Source organism: Diutina rugosa (assembly GCF_008704595.1).
Source record: "Diutina rugosa strain CBS 613 chromosome Unknown scaffold57_size75075, whole genome shotgun sequence".
Classification (NCBI taxonomy): Eukaryota; Fungi; Ascomycota; class Pichiomycetes; order Serinales; family Debaryomycetaceae; genus Diutina; species Diutina rugosa.
In genome coordinates, this window is record NW_022995169.1 from 555 (window position 1) to 20,783 (window position 20,229).

Here is a 20,229-nt window from a genome sequence, read left to right on the forward strand (position 1 = left end):
TGACAGTGTCATCGTCAGGCTACCATCGTCAGGCCACCCCCACCGCCCCTTAGACATACAGTTTTATTTATGGTTGCTAGTGTCCACCCCCCACGATCTGTAGGCTAAAGCGATGCCAGATTATTAGCTACAGCGACATCATTAACACAGAAAGGGGGTGCTAAGAGGGTGGCACAAGTTAGCGAATAATGAGGTGTGATAGGCGAATGAATAATTACGACACTACATCGATGAGATCAGTTGCTTAGGGCCCACAAGTGCCTGCTCTCAAATTTGTACTGGTTACGACAATGGGAGGTCGTGTTCGTGTCAAAATGCGGCAGTCGCATGCATTTCTATCTTCACAATTGGAAATGTGTGTCGGACTCAAAGCACGGAAAAGGTCGTGTGATGTCTAAGATTACAGAAACTCACTCAGACCAAGCACTATACTAACAAATAATCAGTTTCCAATCTTACTGTTCAAATAAAGTCTTAACTGTAGTCTACTCGTTGTGAACGTCAGACTAAAATTGATTACCGTCTTCATGTTCTCAGTACCATGTGTCTATTAATACTCCAAAGGGGATCTCTATCTAAATCATGATGATTGGTCATGTAAACCACTTCAAGGGATGTTAACAATCGTGTCGTTGTTGTCAGAGTCTTCTCATTTCCACCAGGGGTCTCGGCGAGCGGGGTTCGTCGTGGTCGATGGCGACGTAGGTTATCGGGGTGGGGTCGGCGTCGCTGTCTTTCACTTGGTAGCGGTACAAATTGTACCACAACACGTCGGCCAAAGTGAGCACAAGGCCCACAACGTTGAGCCCGCTCAACTTGTCGCCAAAGAGCACGGTGGAGGCGACGATGGTCAACACCTCCTTGAGCATCCCCGCTATCAGCATCGTCAACACCTGGGCCACTTTCAAAAGCATGAACTCACAGTAGGTCATGGCAAACGCCAACACCCCGGGGAAGAGCATGAGCACAAGGGTAAGGGCAACCCCCTTATCTTGCCATACTTCGGCGGCGACGAAATCACCCCATCCTTCGGCGAATAACCCCACCACAAACAAGAGAAGTGCCATTCCAGGCAGCACGTAGAATATAGTTGAAAACGACGTGTTAGTGTAAGGGTTATGGTTGCGTTTAAGCAAGATCTGGGTGAGCAGCCACCGGAGGCCCAGCATACACAGTGCCACCAAAATACAGATGACCCCCACCGGATCGTGCTTGGAGCCAGCCTCAGGGGTCTTCCCCATCATCGCCACCAGTACCGTCATGATGGCGACGATCACCACGAGTCTCCAGTTAAATTTCTCAAGGCGGAAGAGGAGACCAAATATGAGCACAAACACGAGCGACAGCGTTTTGAGCATGGTATACAAACTGAGCAGGATGAATTTGAGCAGCACGTTCGATAAACCGATATCGGCCGCCAGCGCTACCGAGCAGGGGACGATCTGGGTGAAATAGGCTCTGGCATCAATGACGAACATCTGGGCGAAATTGGTACGTGCGTGCTGCGGCCGTAGCTGAGGCTTAAGGTAAAGGATTAGAGCCGATATTCCGCAGAGGACCACTTGGTGGCAGGCGGTGATGAGGATGGGGAAGCGGAAGTCGAGCCCGACGTCGCCAAACATCCATTTGTTGTACACGGAGAGCACGAGCAGGAACGTGTACCAGCCGGCGATGTAGGCCGCGGCCTCGGCCACGGGAGAGGGTGACGCCATGTCAGATCACGGGAGACACGGTTATGGTGGAGCGTGGCCAAAGGACTCGTGGCAGGGGTGGTAGGCTCTCAAGGCCACCGCGCGCGGTGTAGCCGTGGGAGAAAAACCGCCGCCAAGCACACCGTAAATATTTACGACTAAGCCCCGTTATCCAGCTATCTCATCTATTATTAAGATAATTCAGGGAAATTGAAATTGACCGGTAAGTTTCAGATATGTCTGGACCAGGTCTAGGCCTGTAGTTAGTAGGTTTAGATCGTGGTGGTTACTTTTTCACGAGACGCCAAGTGCGGGTGCCACGTTTTTGTGTGGTTAGCTGGCACGGAGCTGTGAAAAAACCCAGTGACGAAAAAAGAGCCCGTGCTGTGAAAATCACACTGAGCAGTAGTAAGACCGTAGTAAGACCATCCGGAAGAGACAAACCACAGAATATACGAATTGATCAAGTGGAAATGATTTATAAATTTCAATTCAGTCTAGAAAACATTAAAGCAATTGATCAAGTTGTAGCTGATGTGATAGAATCCTAAGGCCATATCGGACTGTTCACTGACGTTAGCGAGTGGTACGCGCGGAAGCAGTGAGTGTGACAGTTTCCCGATCGGGAAGGAGCGATCCAGCAATGACTCTGGTGGCAGCTCAGTCCACCCGTATCGGATCCACTAAGAACCTAAAAATTCCACGAATCACCCCAATTGCATGAAACTCACCTAAATCAACCTTTTTTGAGACCAATTGCTAGTGATTTAGGGGCCTCGTAAATAGCTGTTGGTAACTGCTAACAGTTGTGTCACGTGCGCTGCCTCATAGGATTGGTGCTGCGAACTAGGAACCCTAGGTAGCAACACACCCCCATTCCTTTACCTACCCACGCCCGCCCGCCCCCTTCGCCCATGTCTCTGGCCTCAAGCGACCCCACGTCGCTTTTGCACCTCCAGAGCAAGTACATCCACGACGAGATCAAGCGGGTCCAGCGGCCCGGCGGCCTCTACGCCCTCGTCATCGACGACACCACCGAACGGGTGATCAACGCTGTTTTGACCAAAGAACAGCTCTTGCGCATCGTCACCCTGATCGAGAAGATCGATGACGCCCGCAAGCAAAACCTGTACATGGAGGGGATCTACTTTGTCGAGATGCTGTTGTTTAATCTCAAATGTATCGCTGCCGACGCCCACACCGCTCGGTATAAAGGCGGTATTGGCTTGTTTTTACCCCTGGATGAACCGGAAGTGACCCACTATTTCAATGGGCAGCAATTCATGAAGAATCCAAAGATTTCTGCTTATTTTGATGGCAGAATTAATTATACTACCTCGGTGCTCCATCCGCTTGAATCCCACGTTTTCTTGACGGATAACATCACCCCTAACCTGATGCCGATCTACTATAACGAGAATTGTGGCGATTTAGTCATTCCCCAGATCCAATTGGCGGCAAGAGCGTTGGTAAACCTTGTGGTGCTTACTGAGGAAATGCCGTTAATCCGCTTCTATTGTCCCGACCAATCGAAAGAACTGAACCAGTACCCGGCACTGAGATTGCCTGAACTCATTGCTGATGAGTATCAGCGGCAAATCGACGACTACTTCCGCGCTAATCCTGATTTCCCTCCCGCCACTACGGGGGATAAACCCCGGTCATTACTCATCATTGTCGACCGCAGTATTGATCTTTTTGCTCCATTATTACATGAGTTCACTTACCAAGCAATGGCCATGGATATCGTCCCCCTGTTAGAGCGTACCGGTAAGTACGAGTACGAAGCGGAAACCGAAACAGGAGAAGTGAAACAGATGAAGGCGAAACTAGAAAACGAAACCGACGACGACTGGGTGGCGTTGCGCCACATGCATATCATCGAGCTGCTGGAGCTCATCATCAACCGCATCAACGAGTTAATCAAAAATAACCTGCGGTTGGTCGACCGGTCCAAGGCGCAGACGCTGGGCGACTTAATCTATATCATGGCCAACTTGAAGGGGTTTGACGAGGAAAGACGTCTTTTGACGATGCACAAGACGCTTATCGACGACTGTCTTGACCGTAACGCTCTGCGGAAATTGGCCGAGTTTGCCGCCGATTTCGAACAAACGTGTGCTGCTGAAGGCACTCTGTTTGAAGGCGAGCGTAATCGTCATTTACACGACGATTTAATCGTGCTTCTTGCCCGAGAAGACTTGACGGTTAATGACAAAATGCGGCTTGTGTTGATCTACGGGTTGTACCGGGGCGGGCTTGTGGAGCTGGATTTCATCAAGCTCGTCAAGTTTATTGGCGTCAACGACCGCCAGGTGACGTCGCTCATTTCTCGGTGCTTCACTAACTTGTATAAGGTGGGGTTCCCCATTGTCAAAAAGGACGTCCAGGACCCGAAAGTGGATAAACAGATGTTCCACACGATTAATAATGAGGGCACTTATAATACGTCGAGATTTGGTCCCGGTGTTAAAGACGTGGTCCAGAAAGCCGTCAAACACCAGTTGGATGAGGACTGGTTCCCTTACTTCCGGGAAAAGCCGTTGGAGGACGATGCCATCGATGCCGGTCCTTCGCTGCTGCAACAACCGGCCCTGCTTAGAAATAACCGCATCAAAGCACTGTGGGCTCAGCTGCTGACCCGGGTGGGGCCGCAACTGTTAAGACCGCGCCAAAGGGTGTTTGTCTACGTCGCCGGCGGCATGACTTATTCGGAGATGCGGCTGGTGTACGAGCTTGGCGACCAGCTTAATAAAGACATGTACATTGGTTCCGAGCTGATCTTGAGACCGAGAGACTTCTTAATTGGGTTACAGCTGATTGATAAAGTGAAGTCTCCCCAGGACTTGGAAATCCCGTTATGGAAACAGCGGGCCAAGAACGCTAACCGCGAGGTGCCTCCACACCTTTTGCCTAAACAAAGACCGACACTGTATGGGTCTCCGGGGATGTCCCCTGGTATGTCGCCTCCGGCAGCGACTCAGGGCCACCCGAGAACTCTGGGCCAGTTCCTGGCGGGGCTGGGGCCGCTGCCGCAAATGAAGCAGACTCAACGGTTGGGTCTGCCCATTGGGTTCAATAACTCTAACCCGAGAATGAGTGGCGGTCTGGTGTCTGACCCTAACGGTATTGGCGTGCCCATGGGTGCTGCTGGTGCTGCTCCCGTGGCTGGCACTGTCCCCATCACTGCTGCCACTGGCTACCGTCCTCCGGAACCGGTGGTGACGGATACGTCGCCGACGACGGAGACGAAGAAGAAGAAAAAGGGTCTCAAGAAGCTCTTCAAGAAGGGCAGCAAGTAAGCCACGTTGTATACACTTGTACTAGGTAGTAACCCCATAGAGTATATTAATTACAGATAGTCTGATAGAATGGATATGAGTTAATCAGATTCGGTGACCATCAGGTGCGAGAATACAAATTTCAACCATAGTACACGACAGGCAATTCAACCAGATATAAGAAGAAGTGCTTGAATTCTTCAATCTGCCCTTAAAATGAGTTGAATAGTCTATACCATCCTCTGATCGCACTTTACTGTAGAGTCAAAAGCGGAGACTGGCAAAAGGCTAATAAAGTCTACGCTAGCGGCTAGCATTTGTGAGTTTTTCTGTGTAAAGTTTGAAGCCGACCTAGCTAAATGCAACTATCGCGTCTCATTTCTGTCGGTGGTATTTCGCGCGCCATGGCGACTACAATCATAGCAAACAGCAAGCGTTGGTGTGATGGGATAACCACCACCAAAACGCGGAGTCTACCAATTATACCAGAATGAAGAGCAGTAGATTTTTTCGTTTCCGTTGAGTTACAGATGCTGTTATTCATGACTACCGATACTGCTGAGTGAAAAGTGGTGAGTTTACCTACGGTGTGGGGTGTCATACTTATCTCATTACTGCCATACAAACGACTAATCAAGTACAAGAGTCGTCGCGTCTTCTTCAGACGCCAAATCATCATCATCATCAGATGACGCTTCAATCGGATCCACGATAGGGTTCACCACCCGTTCCAATTCCCGCTTACGGTCAGCGTATTCTCTCTTGGTGGCGTTCGGTGAGTTTTGCAACCACGAAAGAGCGTTGTCAACCGACTCCTTAAGCGTCTGCTTGCTGCCAGCGCTAAGCTTGTCTTTTAAAGGACCACGGATCATCGATTTGCGCAACGATATTGCGAAGGTTGCAAATGCATTTTTGGCACGAACTCTCTCGATTTCAACATCGTCGCGTTCCTTGTGCAACTTGGCTTCGACAACCATCCGCTCAATTTCCTCGGGCAGGAATCTGCTTTTATCGTGGTTAATGGTAACCTTTTTCGAGTTGTTGGTACCTCTCTCCACGGCAGACACCGTCATGACGCCGTTGGCATTTAATTCAAAGGTTACATCAACCTTAATGACCCCTGCTCGAACCGGTTTAATGTCGTGCAAAGTTAACTCCCCAAGATAGTTGTTATCCGCGGTCATGGCTCGTTCACCTTCGAAGATTCTAACCCGAACAACTTCTTGGTAGTCAACAATAGTGACAAAGGTGTTGGTGAATTTGGAGGGAATTGGCGCGTTTCTCGGGACCACATTGGACATGATCCCACCATGTAGTCTGATACCAATTGACAAAGGAGTGACGTCCATCACTACCAAGTCCTGAGTTTGCGCAGAGTTGTCGCCAACCAACTTCGCCGCTTGAACTGCAGCGCCATAGGCAACAGCTTCATCGGGATTGATCGACTTCGTAATGAACATATCATCAAAGAATGCAGACAACAAGCTGCGGATTTTGGGGATTCTGGTGGAGCCGCCAACAAGCACGACTTCGTCGACTTCCGACTTGTCGACAATCGCGTCCTTCAACACCTGTTCCGCCAAATCGATGGTAAAGTCAAATAAGTCGCCGCACAACTCTTCGAATTTGGCTCGGGTGATTGAGGTGTAGAAGTCGACACCTTCAAACAACGCGTCGATTTCAATGGCGGCCTGAGTCGACCACGATAACGTTCTCTTCGCCGGCTCACAGGCATTCCGCAATCTTCTAATCGCTCTCTGGTTGCCAGTGATATCCTTACCAGTCTGGCGCTTGAACTCCTGGATGAGGTATTCCACCAAACGATTGTCGAAATCTTTACCGCCTAAGTGAGTGTCACCAGCGGTTGCCATCACCTTGAAGACGCGGCCTTCGACAGACAACAACGACAAGTCAAAAGTACCGCCACCCAAATCGAAGACTAACACGTTTCGCTTCTCGGGAATATTGCCTTCTTGGGTCAAGCCATAGGCAATGGCGGCAGCGGTGGGCTCGTTGATGATTTTCAACACGTTAAGGTCAGCGAGCTTAGCGGCGTTAATGGTGGCTTGTCTTTGCGAGTTGTTGAAGTAAGCGGGAACCGTGACCACAGCATTGTTGACTTTCGAGCCGATAAAAGCCTCGGCAGTTTCCTTCATGTTCGCCAATATCATGGCGGAAATCTCTTCTGGTGAGAGTACCTTGGTTTCACCCTTGTATTCAACTTTAATAGCGGGCTTGCCGGCCTTGTTGACGACTTCAAAGGGATAGTACTTCTTGTCGTCTTCAATCACCGGGTCGTCGTACAGGTGGCCGATCATTCGCTTGGTATCGAACACGGTGTTGTTGAGGTTTCTACCCGCCTGGGTCTTTGCGGCCTCCCCAATCAAGTGCTCGGAATCGGTGAAAGCGACCATTGACGGGGTGGTACGGCTACCTTGGTCGTTGGCAATGACGTCACACTTGTCGTTGTGGTAGTAAGCCACACACGAGTTGGTGGTACCCAAATCAATGCCAATAGCTTTGGACATAGTGGCACAAGAGTTTAGTGATTGGCAGGATGTGCAGCGCTCCTTTTGAGGAAAAGTCGTGCAATGGTTCAGCCGAACTTGAGAAGGAAAGTGGGGCAACTGAGGAAGCTGCTGGAGAAGTGAGAATGAGGGGAAGGTGCTTTTACACACACAAAAGGCTCGATCGATTATTAAGTAATTGCGTCACTACAAGTGTCTCTCAAAACGTACTGATTATTGACTACTCAAAGTAACCCTACCCATTTCTGATAGCTTTGAAGATTTACTGGAATACCAGCTGATGGTGATGGGGGAGTCTCACCCTGTTCTTGGCGAGGAAGCGAAGGTGGCAGTGCAGTGCGAAACAGCCATGAAACGGTGGTCAGGGTGCCCTGGATGGAATGATTGTGAGTGTCATTGGTCACCGTTAACAGCCAGACCTTGAGGTTTTTCTGGTAGTTCGCTCTTATTCGAAACGGACACCGCGAGCGACGCGTCGCCACGGTGTTCAGGCGGCATCGGAACACGATCTTGACCTGACTGCTTCTCTCGACGAAGAGTTCAATCCCTTGAGGACGAAGTAGGCTCAGAAGCCATGGCTTGATCTCGGCCTTGAGCTGGAACTGCTTCTTTTCCAAATCGACATCGGCAAGTGGTGAGGTCATACTGGGAATAACAGCCGTAAATGATGGTCTTGAAGGTTGTATAAGGGCAGTACCAGCACTGGAGGGCTCTGAAACTTGGTGCGGGAAGGAATTCACTCGTGATTGTCGATTGACTGGTCGACACGAGTGAAAGGCGGTGTTTTCTTCGTCTAGCGCCGCTCCCCCAGTCTCCCCCACAAGGGGAATGTACGCGCAAAACGCATCGAACTCCTATATGCACATCTCAATCTTGTGGACGACAAACGATTCTATACGAAATAATCGATATACCGTCAACAATTAACAGTTATGAATCAGCTGATAAGTCTATTCAAGACTACGTAGGAGCTATCTGACAGTGCTTTTAAAGGGCGTAAAATCTTTAGGTGCTCAATTCGATGTGATTAAGCCAGCGCTTTAGTAGTATAACCAAGTTTAAAGTGACCTCCAACGAGAATTCCGAGTCTATCAGTCTTGATAACAGGTAGTTTTGTTTTCTGCTTCAGTCTTAAGAAGATTGGAGCCACTGAAGCCAACAGCATCATCATTTTCATCACAGAAAGAGGCTCCAAACACAATTGAGGAATCTTATCCAAGCATAGCACATAGTTAATCATCTGTCACTTTCCTTCCACAATGAAAAGCATTGGTACTTATCATCACTACTCTTTGAGGATTTCACGTCACTTGTATCAAGTGGCTCGGTTGGTGTTACAAATAAAACAAACGTTAACAATGGGATCAGATATATTAATCACTCCATAATAATCCCTCAAAATCGAGATTATTGCCATGATATTGGAGCTGTCAATGTTTTTGGGGGAGTGGATGCTACACTTGCCTATAGTCTGCACTCTGCCTCAATAAAAATCAATACCAACTCACACCCCTGGCAAATGAGTTTTACCACTACCAACAGCGACAAATATACTTCAAAATCTCCTACGATGAAGCAGGAGACTCCAATTTCACCACCTCCATTTACTTCCCAAAACCCCAAATTGGAGCCGGCGCTGGAACCAGTACCACCAGTCCAGCACTCATCAACAGCCTCAAAAACAGATCAGAAACGGCCTTTTAAAAGTGGTATCGGCTCAATTGATGCTCCCCTTGAAGCGCCCAAGACGACTCTGGGCCAGTGTACGGGGTGTGGTCGTTATATCAGAAAGAACTTAGCCCGCCACATGAACACTCACCGTGGCGGCCAACGGTGGCCGTTTGTGTGTAAGTTCCGAGCACTAGGAAAGTGCTCCAAGATGGCAAAGTTCCCCACGTTCTTCAAGTGCAAGTTACACATGCTTAACCACCATTTCCGGTTTGACGACCGTCATAGCTCACGCGACGTTAAGCACACAGACCGTTTGAAATTGACTGGGAAATGTGAATGCGGCTACCACTGTGTGGCTGAAGAGTGGTTTAATGGCCATGTGTTGACGTTTGAAAAGACTTGCCCTTTTATTCCTAACCCTAGGTTTATGTCAATGCCTCGAGTCCACCTTAAGAAATGAGTTATTGATGATCTCATCTAATTGCATCTGAGCATACACATTGAATTGTTTGATAAGTCAATACCTAGTTGATCTCTTGAGTTGACCATTTGCTTATCCATCCTCACATATCTTTGGATTACCAAAATATTTTACTGGTCGAGCGTAGTACCACATTCACTTGACAGAATTTGCACCCACTTATCGCTTATTCTCGCGTTGACAGGATTATGCACGGCGGCGTCAATCAGCGCGATGATGGCACGGCTGCGAGATGAGATCCGGGAAAATTTTAGTACGACCGGTGCCGTGTCTGTTTACTTGAAATTGCGCTAGCAGTGCTGTAACTTGAGGTCCCCATCTTATGATAATGGTATGCTGGAGTATGATGCCAATTTTCTAGAGTGTTTGCAATGGACCTTTGCCATGTTGAACCGGGATATTCCTCCCGAGCCGCCGTTCACGGTCTCCGAGGCACCAGCGAAAGTGCCGGTGCCTATACTACCATCACCAGACTCAGTTGGTTCTTCTCTCCAGTTAGTACCCGCAACTCCGACGGGGTTACCTCCCATTGAGGTCATCGATAAAACGGGGTTATTAAATAAGGGGTTACCTTTGGATCTGGGACCGTGTCCCGTGTGTGGTTTTGAGGTCGGAGGAGGTCTACTGTTGCACATTCAGAGCCATCGCGGCGTTCATCCCCAAACTTATCTCCCCAATGCTGAATCACGTTTGATCCACCGCCCCTCTCAATATCGTAATGACAGTAACGGGTGAACGTACTGGAGGCAAATGGTTTGGTAATTTCGTGGATCACAATCCGTCAATGATGCAACGGTGGGACAACTAGTGTGCTATTTAACTTGAAAGATTATCTGATTTAAGGGGATTGGAAATAGTCATCGTTTCGCTGTTGGTTTTAGAGCATCGGGTATGGTATGAGATAGAGGTAAGTCGTAAGACCCAATTTTATATAACTTATCGAGACTAGCTTGTTAACATACAAGTTTACCTAAGTCGTTGAGTAAAAATCTCCATCTTTACTCATAATGTCAGTATTTTTCTACACTCGGGGCTAAACCCAGAACCTTTATTTCCATACTCTATGTAGATATCTTTATGCATTAGTCGCTGACCGTGGGGGTGCAGTATTTTGAGTAGTCGACGGTGATCAAGTCGGAGAACCCCGGGGCCGGCGCCGGGGCGGCGTCGTCGACGTGGCTCTTTAAGTACTCGATCACCGGGTTGAACTTGCCGCGGGCGTGTGTGTTGTGGCGCTCGAGACACTCCAAGGCGTCCATCTTGGTCAACAAGCGCGCCTTCTGTCTCTGAGTCTCGTCGTCGGCATCGACCAGCACCACGAGCAACCACGTGTTTGCCACCTGCTCGTAGGCGGTCTGCTGAGTATACTGGAACTCCAGGTTGGTGAAGTTGGGGAGCTGGTCCAACACTGAAGTGGCGGCTTCCAAAAACGTGATCAGGTTGGTGATATCGGTTTCCACCGGCGGGAGGAAGTGGAGGATGAAATCCAGCATGCACGCCAACAACTCGCGAATGTAGGGCTTCACCCGCAAGTACAGGTAGTCCAGCTCCACCGAGCACTTGTAGGGCAAGTGGGCGATGACGTCGTCGTATTTGGCGCGGATGATGTCGATGCACTGTTCCACCGTGGGGCGGGTGGGGATCTGGTTGACGAGGGTGGTTTCAATCTCCGGGTGGAGCTGGATGAGGTCGCCGATGAGCTGCTGGAGCCCCTCGCGGTCCAACACCTCGAGCTTGCGGGCGACGGGCAAGTTCTGGCCGTGGATGGCGTGGGAGCGATTTCGTTTTCGCAGGAGTGTGGCCACTGTGGGTACCTCGTACTCGTCGTCGTCGCGTCGTCTTTTCCGTAGCTTGTCGACGGCGGCTTGGCTCATGGCGGGCGAAGTGGGTGTTGTGTGTTAGGGATGGCAATAAAGTGCGTGCGATAGCACAGAGGTGGCTGCTGAGTGCGGAATGTGTGTGCGCAGGACTCGCGGTAAGCAATTACGTCATCGAAAAAAAAAGGAATTGGTACCAGATGCCACCAGCTTCTACCGCCTTCGATGGACACAGTAGCGGGTCACCATGGCAACCGGATCGGTGTACGTGGTTGTGTGTTGGTTGTATTAGTCCTCCGAGTGTGAGTTTGTAGTGAGATGAGCCAATTAAAGGGGTCTAGCAGTGTCATTTACGAGACTACGCCACGGTAGGCGACAGCCACCCGTACAACACTGAAGTTTTACTTGGTCAAACAAAATTGCCAGTGAAAGCTAAGCCCTCCAGTATTGGCGCTAGTGGAAATGATAAGCCCCATTTATTGTGGAATGACTACCTGCAGTAGGTTCGCGTGGCGCTAGCGGTTTTGTGGTTTCGCGTTATCATTTACATCACAATAAAGCATTAATTTTCTGTGAATACAAATAGCGTCAAATCGTGTCACGTTAAACTAATAGACCTAATTCTTTCATTTTCTTTTCCGTCAGAGACAACTGCTCACTGACAGTGGCCCAGGCTTCAAGCATGGCTCCGAGCTTGGGCAGTACTCTTAATGGGTACAGCATAGTGCGTATCATAAAGTAGAGCTTCCCCCCGTTATTACCTTCATAAATAGAAAGGGACTTACCAATTCTGCGCACGAGTCGGCAGTGTTGTAAAAACACTTCGTACCTCACTACGGCGGGAGTGGTCTCCAGCAATGTCACCTGTTTAGGTGCTGGCCGTGGTCCCACAGTGAAGGTTTTACCCATCGACAGTGGCGAGTAGAGAGCCTTCATCGCGTAGGAATGGCCACTGTCGTCAACTAGCTTGAGCGTCCCCGTCCCCTCCACCATAATCTCATCTCCGAAAACAGCTTGCTTATACGGTTGCTTGTGTTTGAATTTGCTAATGATCAGGCGCAGCGCCACAAACGTACACAGCTCGGAGTCTCCAAAGTGGGCCATGGGTGACATCGACCCAATTCTGGCAATAAGCAATTCGTACATTGTTGCCGATACGAGCTTCAGCGTCGCCAACTCAAACGTTTGTTGGTCTGGAATAGTAGACTGTGACGACACAGTTTTGAGTAAGACGTCCACGGTTTTTCTGAGCCCCGCCATCGTATCATCAGTGTTGGTCATATGAGCGTCACACATTTCGTTTAAAGTTATTGCAATAAAGCTCTTCAAGGTAGCTTTGTCGACATTGGAACCGATAGCAGTTCGCTTCTCAAGAAACTCGAAGTATAAACCAAGATGCAGGGACTGTGGGTCACGATCGTTCTGGTCGGTTTCCGTCCGTTGGTTACCATCGGAAGTAACAGCTGCTGGCACTTTAGGGTTGATAATGTCGTCAATCCAATCGAGGAAGTCCAATTTGGATCCCGTTGGTGGTTTATAGAATAGCCACTCCTGGTCCACGATAGTGCCAATGGTGTCCACAACATTTAGAGACCATGGCGGTTCAATCAATTCTCCAAAATGCTTCACTTTCCAAGCATTAGCTTCTTCATCAGTAGCACAGGCCAGTGCTGCCAACACGTTGAGGAGGAGCATAATCATCCCTCGAATCTGACCTCTGCCGGTTTCGTTGATGGGGTCATTCTGAATCAGCCATTTCCATTCAAAAACAGCATCAAGGAAAATCTCAATGGATTTGGGGTAATGATAAGTATTGCAAAACACGTTCACAACCAAACGGCCGACATAGGCGGGCGGCATGTAATCAGTCCAGTGGTACAATTGCGTGAGGTGGGGGACCACTGCCTCAAAGTTACCAGGTTCAAAATGGCAAGTATCCATGGTTAAAGCCAGTACTTGATCGGCAATTGCTGTTTCAGTGAACTTGGCCATATTGACCTGAGCGGGTTTATCGCACTCGATTGGCAGCAGTAACCTTTCGGGAACCTCCACGTTGGCTAGATAGTCTAGCCAAGCGTTGAATTGATCCGTTTCGTTGGTGATATCAGCCTGGTACGCCTCAAATCTCAATTGGGGTAACTGGTAAAGTAATTCAATCGGAGTCTCCATGGCAGCTTAAGGAAGGAATCCGGTGTCCAGAATAGATAAAGTCAACCCAATCACTCAATCAAATTGAAGGTAAGGTAGTAAACGATTATAAAAGGAAATGCCAATGGTGATTGCTCGTGGTAGAAATTTCGACTGGTCGCTTTCTTTGGAAACTTTAGTTTTAAAAAAAAAAGTTTCCTAAATGCGAAAATCCTTACAACTTCCTCTAATGGTTCATTAGTTTAGTTTACTACGTATAATACTTACAAGATGACTTCGTGGCTAGCAATGCCCGCTGCTAGTAGTAGTCGTTGCCCTCGGCGTCGCTCAAGTCGTAGTCGTCGTCGCTCTCGCTCTCGTCGTGGGAGTCCTGGTCGTAGTCGGCGGCTAAGAACAGCTGGAACCGGTTACGCTTGGTCTCGACCTCGGTGTCGTCGTTGGTCTGGGTGATAGTGGGTGCAGGCCCGTCGGCGTCGGTCTCGGTGGTCTCTTCCTTCTCTTCCAACTCGATCTTAAGCTCGTGGATAATGTCAAAGCACTCGGCCAACAACGCATTCAACGTGCCTTGACCTTCGGGGATCTGGCCGTTGATGATAAACTTGCCGTCCTGGCGTAAATTGTCAAGCAGAGCCAATTTAAACTGGAACGGATAAAGCTCTCTTAAGTTGTTAAGACCGTCAACCCGCTTCAACTCCAAAAGACACTGGCGCACCGTCAGCAACTGGTTGTGGATCGGCTGTAACAGCTCTGATACGGGCTCCGACAGCTCCAAAAGCTTATACACAAGCGAGTAGCACCGTCTCAACAAGTAGAGGATCAAGATTTGTTGTTTGCGCAAAAAGGTCGCGGCGGTAGTGGGGCGAGCGACGCCAGCAGCGCCACCAGATACGGGAGTAGTGGTTCCCAGCGGGGGTGCTGACGGTTTCCCTCTAGCGGCGATTTGTTTACCGATTTCGGCGCGTTCCTCTTCAATTTGTCTTAATTGCTTTTGATACAGGTACAAGTCGGTTTCCCGCAAGTCCCAGCGGCGGGTGACGTACAAGTTGTCCAAGTTTTCCCGAATCTGGACGAGCTGGTTGTATAACGACTCCAATTTGTTCATCATCAGCGTGGCTTCGTCGTCGGCGTCGATGACCATTTTCTGGTCTAAAAGCAGCGAGATCAGGTCGTTTTTAATCTGAACGTCGCGTAAAAGGTTGTTGACGTCCTCTAAAAGACCATTAAGTAAACCCTGGAACTTATGGTCGTCGTGGGCAACCACTTTTGAGTGGAATTTGCCGTCGGGTCCTCTTTGAGCCATGACCTCCTTCAATTGGATTTTGATCGCTTTCAAGTCGTTAGGAGTGACGTTGACGTTTTCAGTGATGTATTTAAGCATGAGTTTTCTCAACAGCAACAACTTGTTATAGATCAGCTCCAAGTCCAGCGGGATCTCCTCAAAGTCTTCCATGAGCTCCTTATACAACAGGGTGGCCTCATTAAGTTTGTTTCTCAATAATAACAGTTCTTCCTGGTGGTGGAATTCACCTTCATGTTCCAGTTCCGCTTCTTGGTCGTTATTATCGATAATCTGTTTAATCTCCTCAAGCCTCAGTTTGATGGGCCTCAAGTCGTCAAGCGTGTACACTTGGCACTCCTTTAAATGGTGTAACAATTTGGAGACTGCTAGCAACAGCAGGTAGGTGGCAGGAGCGAATTTGGTGAGGCCACAGGTGACAAAGCATAGCGACAATAACTGCCAGATATCGTCGATGACGCGGTCGGTAGCCGTGGTAGTAACTGTAATTCCCTTTAACTCAACGTCCTTACGGGTAAGCTTCAATTCGTGGACATAATTGAGGAACTTATCGTAGACAGTATAGATTTGTTGTGACGATAACGGGCGCCCCCGGTCGTTCTTCAAGTTGAGGAGGTCGTTATAGATGAGCTGGAACTGGTCGTAGAGGCTCTTCTCGTAGTCAGGCACCCGGCCCGGGTTCGGGGTCAGGGGACGCGTCATGAGGCGGGGGCAGTGGGGGAATGGTTGGTACTGGGGTGGGTGGCCCGATAGCTAACATTCGATTGTGGTGCGGGCCCCGGGGTGGTAGCGCGGGGCGGGAACCAGGTGGCGACGACGTCGCCGCCGCAGTGACCCCCAACTACTAATTAATTGACTATTCAATTTAATCAATTGTTAGAGACGAATTATATCTTAGTTTTGAGAGTAGTTGTCTTTTAGTTTCATGGAATTTACGTTTCTATTCTGCTCTCCTATAGTGGTCGGTGCGTGAGTTTTCCGGGGCCGACTCTCCGAGCCCTTTACGGTGAGGCAATTATCTCTCGGAACCTATGGGAAATGTTTGCAGTCTATTTAATTATTAGTTGAAAATTACTTACAGTGATCGTCAGAAAAGATTCAAAAGGATTTGAGCTTTGTTTGACTGTTTGGGTTACTCCCTTGGCAGGGGGAAGCAAGGCTATGTTTAGCAACGTGGACCCCGTGGGCAGTTCCACCCCGAGCGACATTCCAGACAAGAAAGCGTTATCAGATTTGATCTTTTCGAGATATTTAGGATCTGCTGGTTATTATATAATGCTTTACTATTTGTGGGTGGCTGTTCTTCTAGTTATGTGGTGGTTGTTGTAGGGAGGGTCTGACGACAGTGGCATGATTGATGGGATTCTATTGGGAATTAAAGTTGGTAATGTAGAGTTGGAAGGAAAGCCATATGTGAGGTGTGATGATACCGGCGGTAGTTAACTGCCGGCAAGGGATTTGGTCGCCGGGGTTTGGAGATCTTAGGCCTACCAGTTTTGAATTGATTCTGAGGAGTTAACGACAATTGATTTCAGTGAAGTACGACGTTGCATCAGAGATTCGTGAGATAGCGAAATTTACATTATTCACTATTCTAGACAACATGTTAAGAGGCTTCTAGTTATAAATTGGAGATATCGATCAAATACCCACGGTATCTGATAAAAACACCAACCACGGAAAGAAGTGTTTACGACACACGAGTCAATTGTCTAGTCTCGTCTATTTTAGTATAGGTTAGTAGTGATCTATTTACAAGAGGTTAAGTTGTTCTTCGCCGACACCAGGGGTGGTCACTCCGTTAGCGATGAGGGCCTCAATATCGGCAATCTCCTTAACACAGCCGGCCGTCAAATTGGTGATGGTGGCCAGCGATGAGCCCACCACAACGTCATCTTCCACTCTAATGCCAATGCCCTGGTAGTGTTTAGGCCACTTATCGTCTTTAGGGATGTATAAACCGGGCTCGATGGTGACGACATTACCCGGTTGTAACGGGTCAAATCTCAGCACCAGGGGCACATCGTGGAGGTCAATACCCAAATGGTGACCAATATAGTGTGGGTAAAGACTGCGGGCCACTTCGGTACGCAGCACGTGGCTAAAACCAGGTAATTGCTGTAACCCCTTCAAAAGTAACAGCACTGAAACTTCGTGGATATCGTGTAATGAATTCAGGGGAACACAGTGGTCGATACACTGCTTATTACACTCCAAAACCACTGAGTATAAGTCTTTTTGCGGCTCAGAAAACTTACCACGGTGAGGCCAAGCGCGACTGATATCAGCACAGTACCCGCCCAATTTGCCACCAGCATCAATAAACACGAGCTCGTCGTCGTAGATGACGTCATCGTTTCTGGTATAATGGATGGTCAATGCGTTCGCTCCCAGCGCCACCACGGGGATATAGGCGGGACCGTCGCATCCGTGCAAGACGAAAGAGTAGTCCAAAAACCGGGCTAACGTCTTTTCCTGGCGGAAGGGAGTGTTGGTAGAGGTAGCAATGGCGTGGTGGATGGCTCGGCTACTGGCTTTGGCCGCTGCTGCCATCACTCTCTGTTCCAGAGCCAGTTTTATCGCTCTCAACTTAGCGATGATGGGGGCCACCGGTTTCGCTCCCAGCCGACCGCTAAGCTGATTCAAAGCTGATGAAAGGCCCAACGAGGCTAGTTGCGGCTTGGTAGAATCGATAAACACGTGCTGGGCCTTATCCACAAGCTCAGTCAAATGGCGTTTCCCCTGGTGGCTATCGACGACGATATCGGCGTTGAACACGTCGTAGGCACCCTCCAAACCGGACTTGTCGCCCTCCCATTTATCCTTATGAGGGTTCTTGGGCGGTACCACCATGTGGAAGGTCATTTCGTGGTTGGCATCGACCTCGACGGCGATGACGGTATCGGGCTCGTTCCACCCGGAAAGGTAGAACAAGTCGGTGTTCTGTTGAAAGGGGTGGAACACCAGGCCACTGGCAAACTGTACACTGGATCCGCTGACGATGGCCACCGACGACGGCGGCAATTTGTGGGCGAGACGGACCCGGCGCTGGTAGTACTCCTCGGCGGAGATGCCTGGAGTGATATCGCCGGGGTTGATCAGGTGGGGGCGGGTCTCGTGGATGGGTTGGCCGGTGCCATAAGGGAATTGCGGTCGGGGGCGGGTGGCAAACGAAAGCAGCCGGCGCCAGACACTCATTGGTGACAATTGTGCGAACAATTCTTGATGCGGGTTGGTATGTGGTCGTCGCACGGAGTGAGAGTCGGGGTAAGTGAAGTTCGCACGGAAGTGAGGATAAGGTAAGCAAAGTTAGCACAGAAAGGTGGGACGGTGAGGATTTTTTCGTGCGACGGCCTACTGAGGAGCTGCAAATTGTTAAGGGAAGGGATGATCATTGACGTTGGAACCAAGCGATAACTAGTAAGAGAGTTCAGAACCAAACAAACGCTATCGTTATGGTCTAGTAGGACTATCATTGTTAGATCTGATCTGTATTTCAAGGATTAGGTTATGGCCTCGACCAGAGGTACGAAGGTGGATGCGAGAAGCGATTACAATATACAAATGGTTATAGAAATAAGGAAGGTTGTTTCTGTAGCCGATTTACTTTGATCTGGTAAAGTAGGAGTTTTGTTGCTAGAACCAACTGCTAATGATTTGGTTTAGCCCAATGGGATCGTTGTTGTTAAATCTCCTCAATAACCTCGGTTGATCTATTAAGCAAGAGACAGGCTCCTACAACCAAACACACGCTTATGAAATTTAAAATTTAGATAAAACAAAAATACAAATTAGATCAAACTACAATATCACACAGCTGAACTGGTTATTACTCTCCAGTGTGAGTCACAGTTGTTAGTAGTCTACGGAGGGGTTTGCCCCGCACTTATTTCACGCGCCCTCCTAACAAACAGTGAATACCCACCAAAATGTCGTCAAAGATCACCACCAAGGAAGCGGCGGAGCGGCTTATTGATAGCTACGACTACTTCTTGTTCGACTGCGATGGTGTCATTTGGACGGGGTCGAAATTGCTCCCCTACGTCGACGAAACCATCGCTCTACTCAAGAAGAAGGGGAAGAAGGTGTATTTCGTCACCAACAACTCGACCAAGCTGAGGGACGACTACTTGACCAAGTTTCAGGGTATGGGTATCCACGGCATTGAAAAACTGGAAGTGTTCGGCCTGTCTTACGCCACTGCCGTCCATATTGATAAAATCTTAAAATTGCCCAAAGATAAGAAAGTATGGGTTCTTGGGGAAAAAGGGATTGAAACTGAGCTTCAGGAGAGGGGGTACTCGACGGCTGGCGGCGCTGATCCCGATTTAAATAAGGCGGGTCACCAACCATTCGACGATTCTAGCCCGTATTTGACGGAGCTTGATTCCGAGGTGGGGTGTGTCGTCGCTGGCCTTGCGTTTAACCTTTCCTACTTAAAGCTCTCCGTCACGTTACAATACTTACAAAAGGGGCTCCCGTTTATCGCGACTAATATTGATCTGACGTTCCCGACTCACGGTAAGCTCTTGTTGGGTGCGGGTCTGATTATCGAGTCGGTGGCCTATGCCGCGGGAAGACAACCCGATACCGTGTGTGGTAAGCCTAACCAGGCGATGATGGACGCGATTAAAGCGGAGAACCCGCCGTTACAACTGAACCCTAAGCGCGGGCTCATGGTAGGAGACCGGTTAAACACCGATATGAAGTTTGGCCGCGACGGCGGCCTCGATACGTTATTGGTGTTGACGGGTATTGAATCCGAACAACTGGTGGCGGGTGTTGCCGAAAAACCCACCTACTACGCCGATAAACTCGGCGACTTGTATCAGTTGACCCAGCAGTAGGCGTAGCGTAAGGTGATCCAGCGGGCGTGTGCGCGATGACGTCATAGACTCACTTAGAAAAATAGAACTATTTTAACACTGTTCTAGTTGTCTCACGAGGGTCTCGAAGCACGGTGACGTCACCGTCGTTTTTGAAGGGCCTCAAAAGTCGCAACTTAGAGAAATAGGCTACCCCCTAAGCAACTACGGGTAAGTATCCCTCCCACGCCGTACTTGTTTACCTGGGGGGAGTAATCGGGTAGATGTTCTTGATAGTAGTAGTGGGGGTGATTAGTCACAGGGGGTGCTGCGGGGTGGCGTGGTGGCTGAATCCAGGCCACCCCTGCCCCCCTTAGTGTCAGGTCACTGCGCTACCGTCCCACGCGGTGTGGGCGAGCGCGAAAAAGAACAATTCTGACGACCACCACCGTTTCAAAAACCTACCCCCTTAGGTTTGCCAAACACGCCCCACCCCCCCACACCCCTTCC

The 20,229-nt window shown here is 49.3% G+C and overlaps 10 protein-coding genes across 10 annotated transcripts; 3 read left to right on the forward strand and 7 right to left on the reverse strand. All coding sequences in view use genetic code 12, as the record gives it.

Annotated features, from left to right (window-relative positions):
- Positions 1-638: 638 nt before the first annotated feature.
- DIURU_004000 (uncharacterized protein) lies at positions 639-1,358 on the reverse strand (the record flags this gene model as incomplete). The annotated part of the gene is made up of 1 exon (XM_034156826.1): positions 639-1,358. The coding sequence occupies one exon, from the start codon at positions 1,356-1,358 to the stop codon at positions 639-641; it is 720 nt and encodes a 239-aa protein (XP_034011170.1).
- A 1,247-nt stretch (positions 1,359-2,605) lies between these two features.
- SEC1 (Sec1p) lies at positions 2,606-4,993 on the forward strand (the record flags this gene model as incomplete). The annotated part of the gene is made up of 1 exon (XM_034156827.1): positions 2,606-4,993. One exon carries the CDS (start codon positions 2,606-2,608, stop codon positions 4,991-4,993), a length of 2,388 nt encoding a protein of 795 aa, XP_034011171.1.
- A 608-nt stretch (positions 4,994-5,601) lies between these two features.
- Positions 5,602-7,500, reverse strand: DIURU_004002 (uncharacterized protein; the record flags this gene model as incomplete). Its single annotated transcript, XM_034156828.1, has 1 exon — positions 5,602-7,500. One exon carries the CDS (start codon positions 7,498-7,500, stop codon positions 5,602-5,604), a length of 1,899 nt encoding a protein of 632 aa, XP_034011172.1.
- A 224-nt stretch (positions 7,501-7,724) lies between these two features.
- On the reverse strand, positions 7,725-8,144 carry DIURU_004003 (uncharacterized protein; the record flags this gene model as incomplete). Its single annotated transcript, XM_034156829.1, has 1 exon — positions 7,725-8,144. One exon carries the CDS (start codon positions 8,142-8,144, stop codon positions 7,725-7,727), a length of 420 nt encoding a protein of 139 aa, XP_034011173.1.
- Positions 8,145-9,019: 875 nt separating this feature from the next.
- DIURU_004004 (uncharacterized protein) lies at positions 9,020-9,631 on the forward strand (the record flags this gene model as incomplete). The annotated part of the gene is made up of 1 exon (XM_034156830.1): positions 9,020-9,631. The coding sequence occupies one exon, from the start codon at positions 9,020-9,022 to the stop codon at positions 9,629-9,631; it is 612 nt and encodes a 203-aa protein (XP_034011174.1).
- A 1,103-nt stretch (positions 9,632-10,734) lies between these two features.
- Positions 10,735-11,526, reverse strand: DIURU_004005 (uncharacterized protein; the record flags this gene model as incomplete). Its single annotated transcript, XM_034156831.1, has 1 exon — positions 10,735-11,526. One exon carries the CDS (start codon positions 11,524-11,526, stop codon positions 10,735-10,737), a length of 792 nt encoding a protein of 263 aa, XP_034011175.1.
- A 546-nt stretch (positions 11,527-12,072) lies between these two features.
- DIURU_004006 (uncharacterized protein) lies at positions 12,073-13,638 on the reverse strand (the record flags this gene model as incomplete). Its single annotated transcript, XM_034156832.1, has 1 exon — positions 12,073-13,638. One exon carries the CDS (start codon positions 13,636-13,638, stop codon positions 12,073-12,075), a length of 1,566 nt encoding a protein of 521 aa, XP_034011176.1.
- A 277-nt stretch (positions 13,639-13,915) lies between these two features.
- On the reverse strand, positions 13,916-15,616 carry DIURU_004007 (uncharacterized protein; the record flags this gene model as incomplete). Its single annotated transcript, XM_034156833.1, has 1 exon — positions 13,916-15,616. The coding sequence occupies one exon, from the start codon at positions 15,614-15,616 to the stop codon at positions 13,916-13,918; it is 1,701 nt and encodes a 566-aa protein (XP_034011177.1).
- A 1,050-nt stretch (positions 15,617-16,666) lies between these two features.
- Positions 16,667-18,112, reverse strand: DIURU_004008 (aminopeptidase; the record flags this gene model as incomplete). Its single annotated transcript, XM_034156834.1, has 1 exon — positions 16,667-18,112. The coding sequence occupies one exon, from the start codon at positions 18,110-18,112 to the stop codon at positions 16,667-16,669; it is 1,446 nt and encodes a 481-aa protein (XP_034011178.1).
- Positions 18,113-18,843: 731 nt separating this feature from the next.
- PHO15 (4-nitrophenylphosphatase) lies at positions 18,844-19,761 on the forward strand (the record flags this gene model as incomplete). The annotated part of the gene is made up of 1 exon (XM_034156835.1): positions 18,844-19,761. One exon carries the CDS (start codon positions 18,844-18,846, stop codon positions 19,759-19,761), a length of 918 nt encoding a protein of 305 aa, XP_034011179.1.
- Between the last annotated feature and the right edge of the window lie 468 nt (positions 19,762-20,229).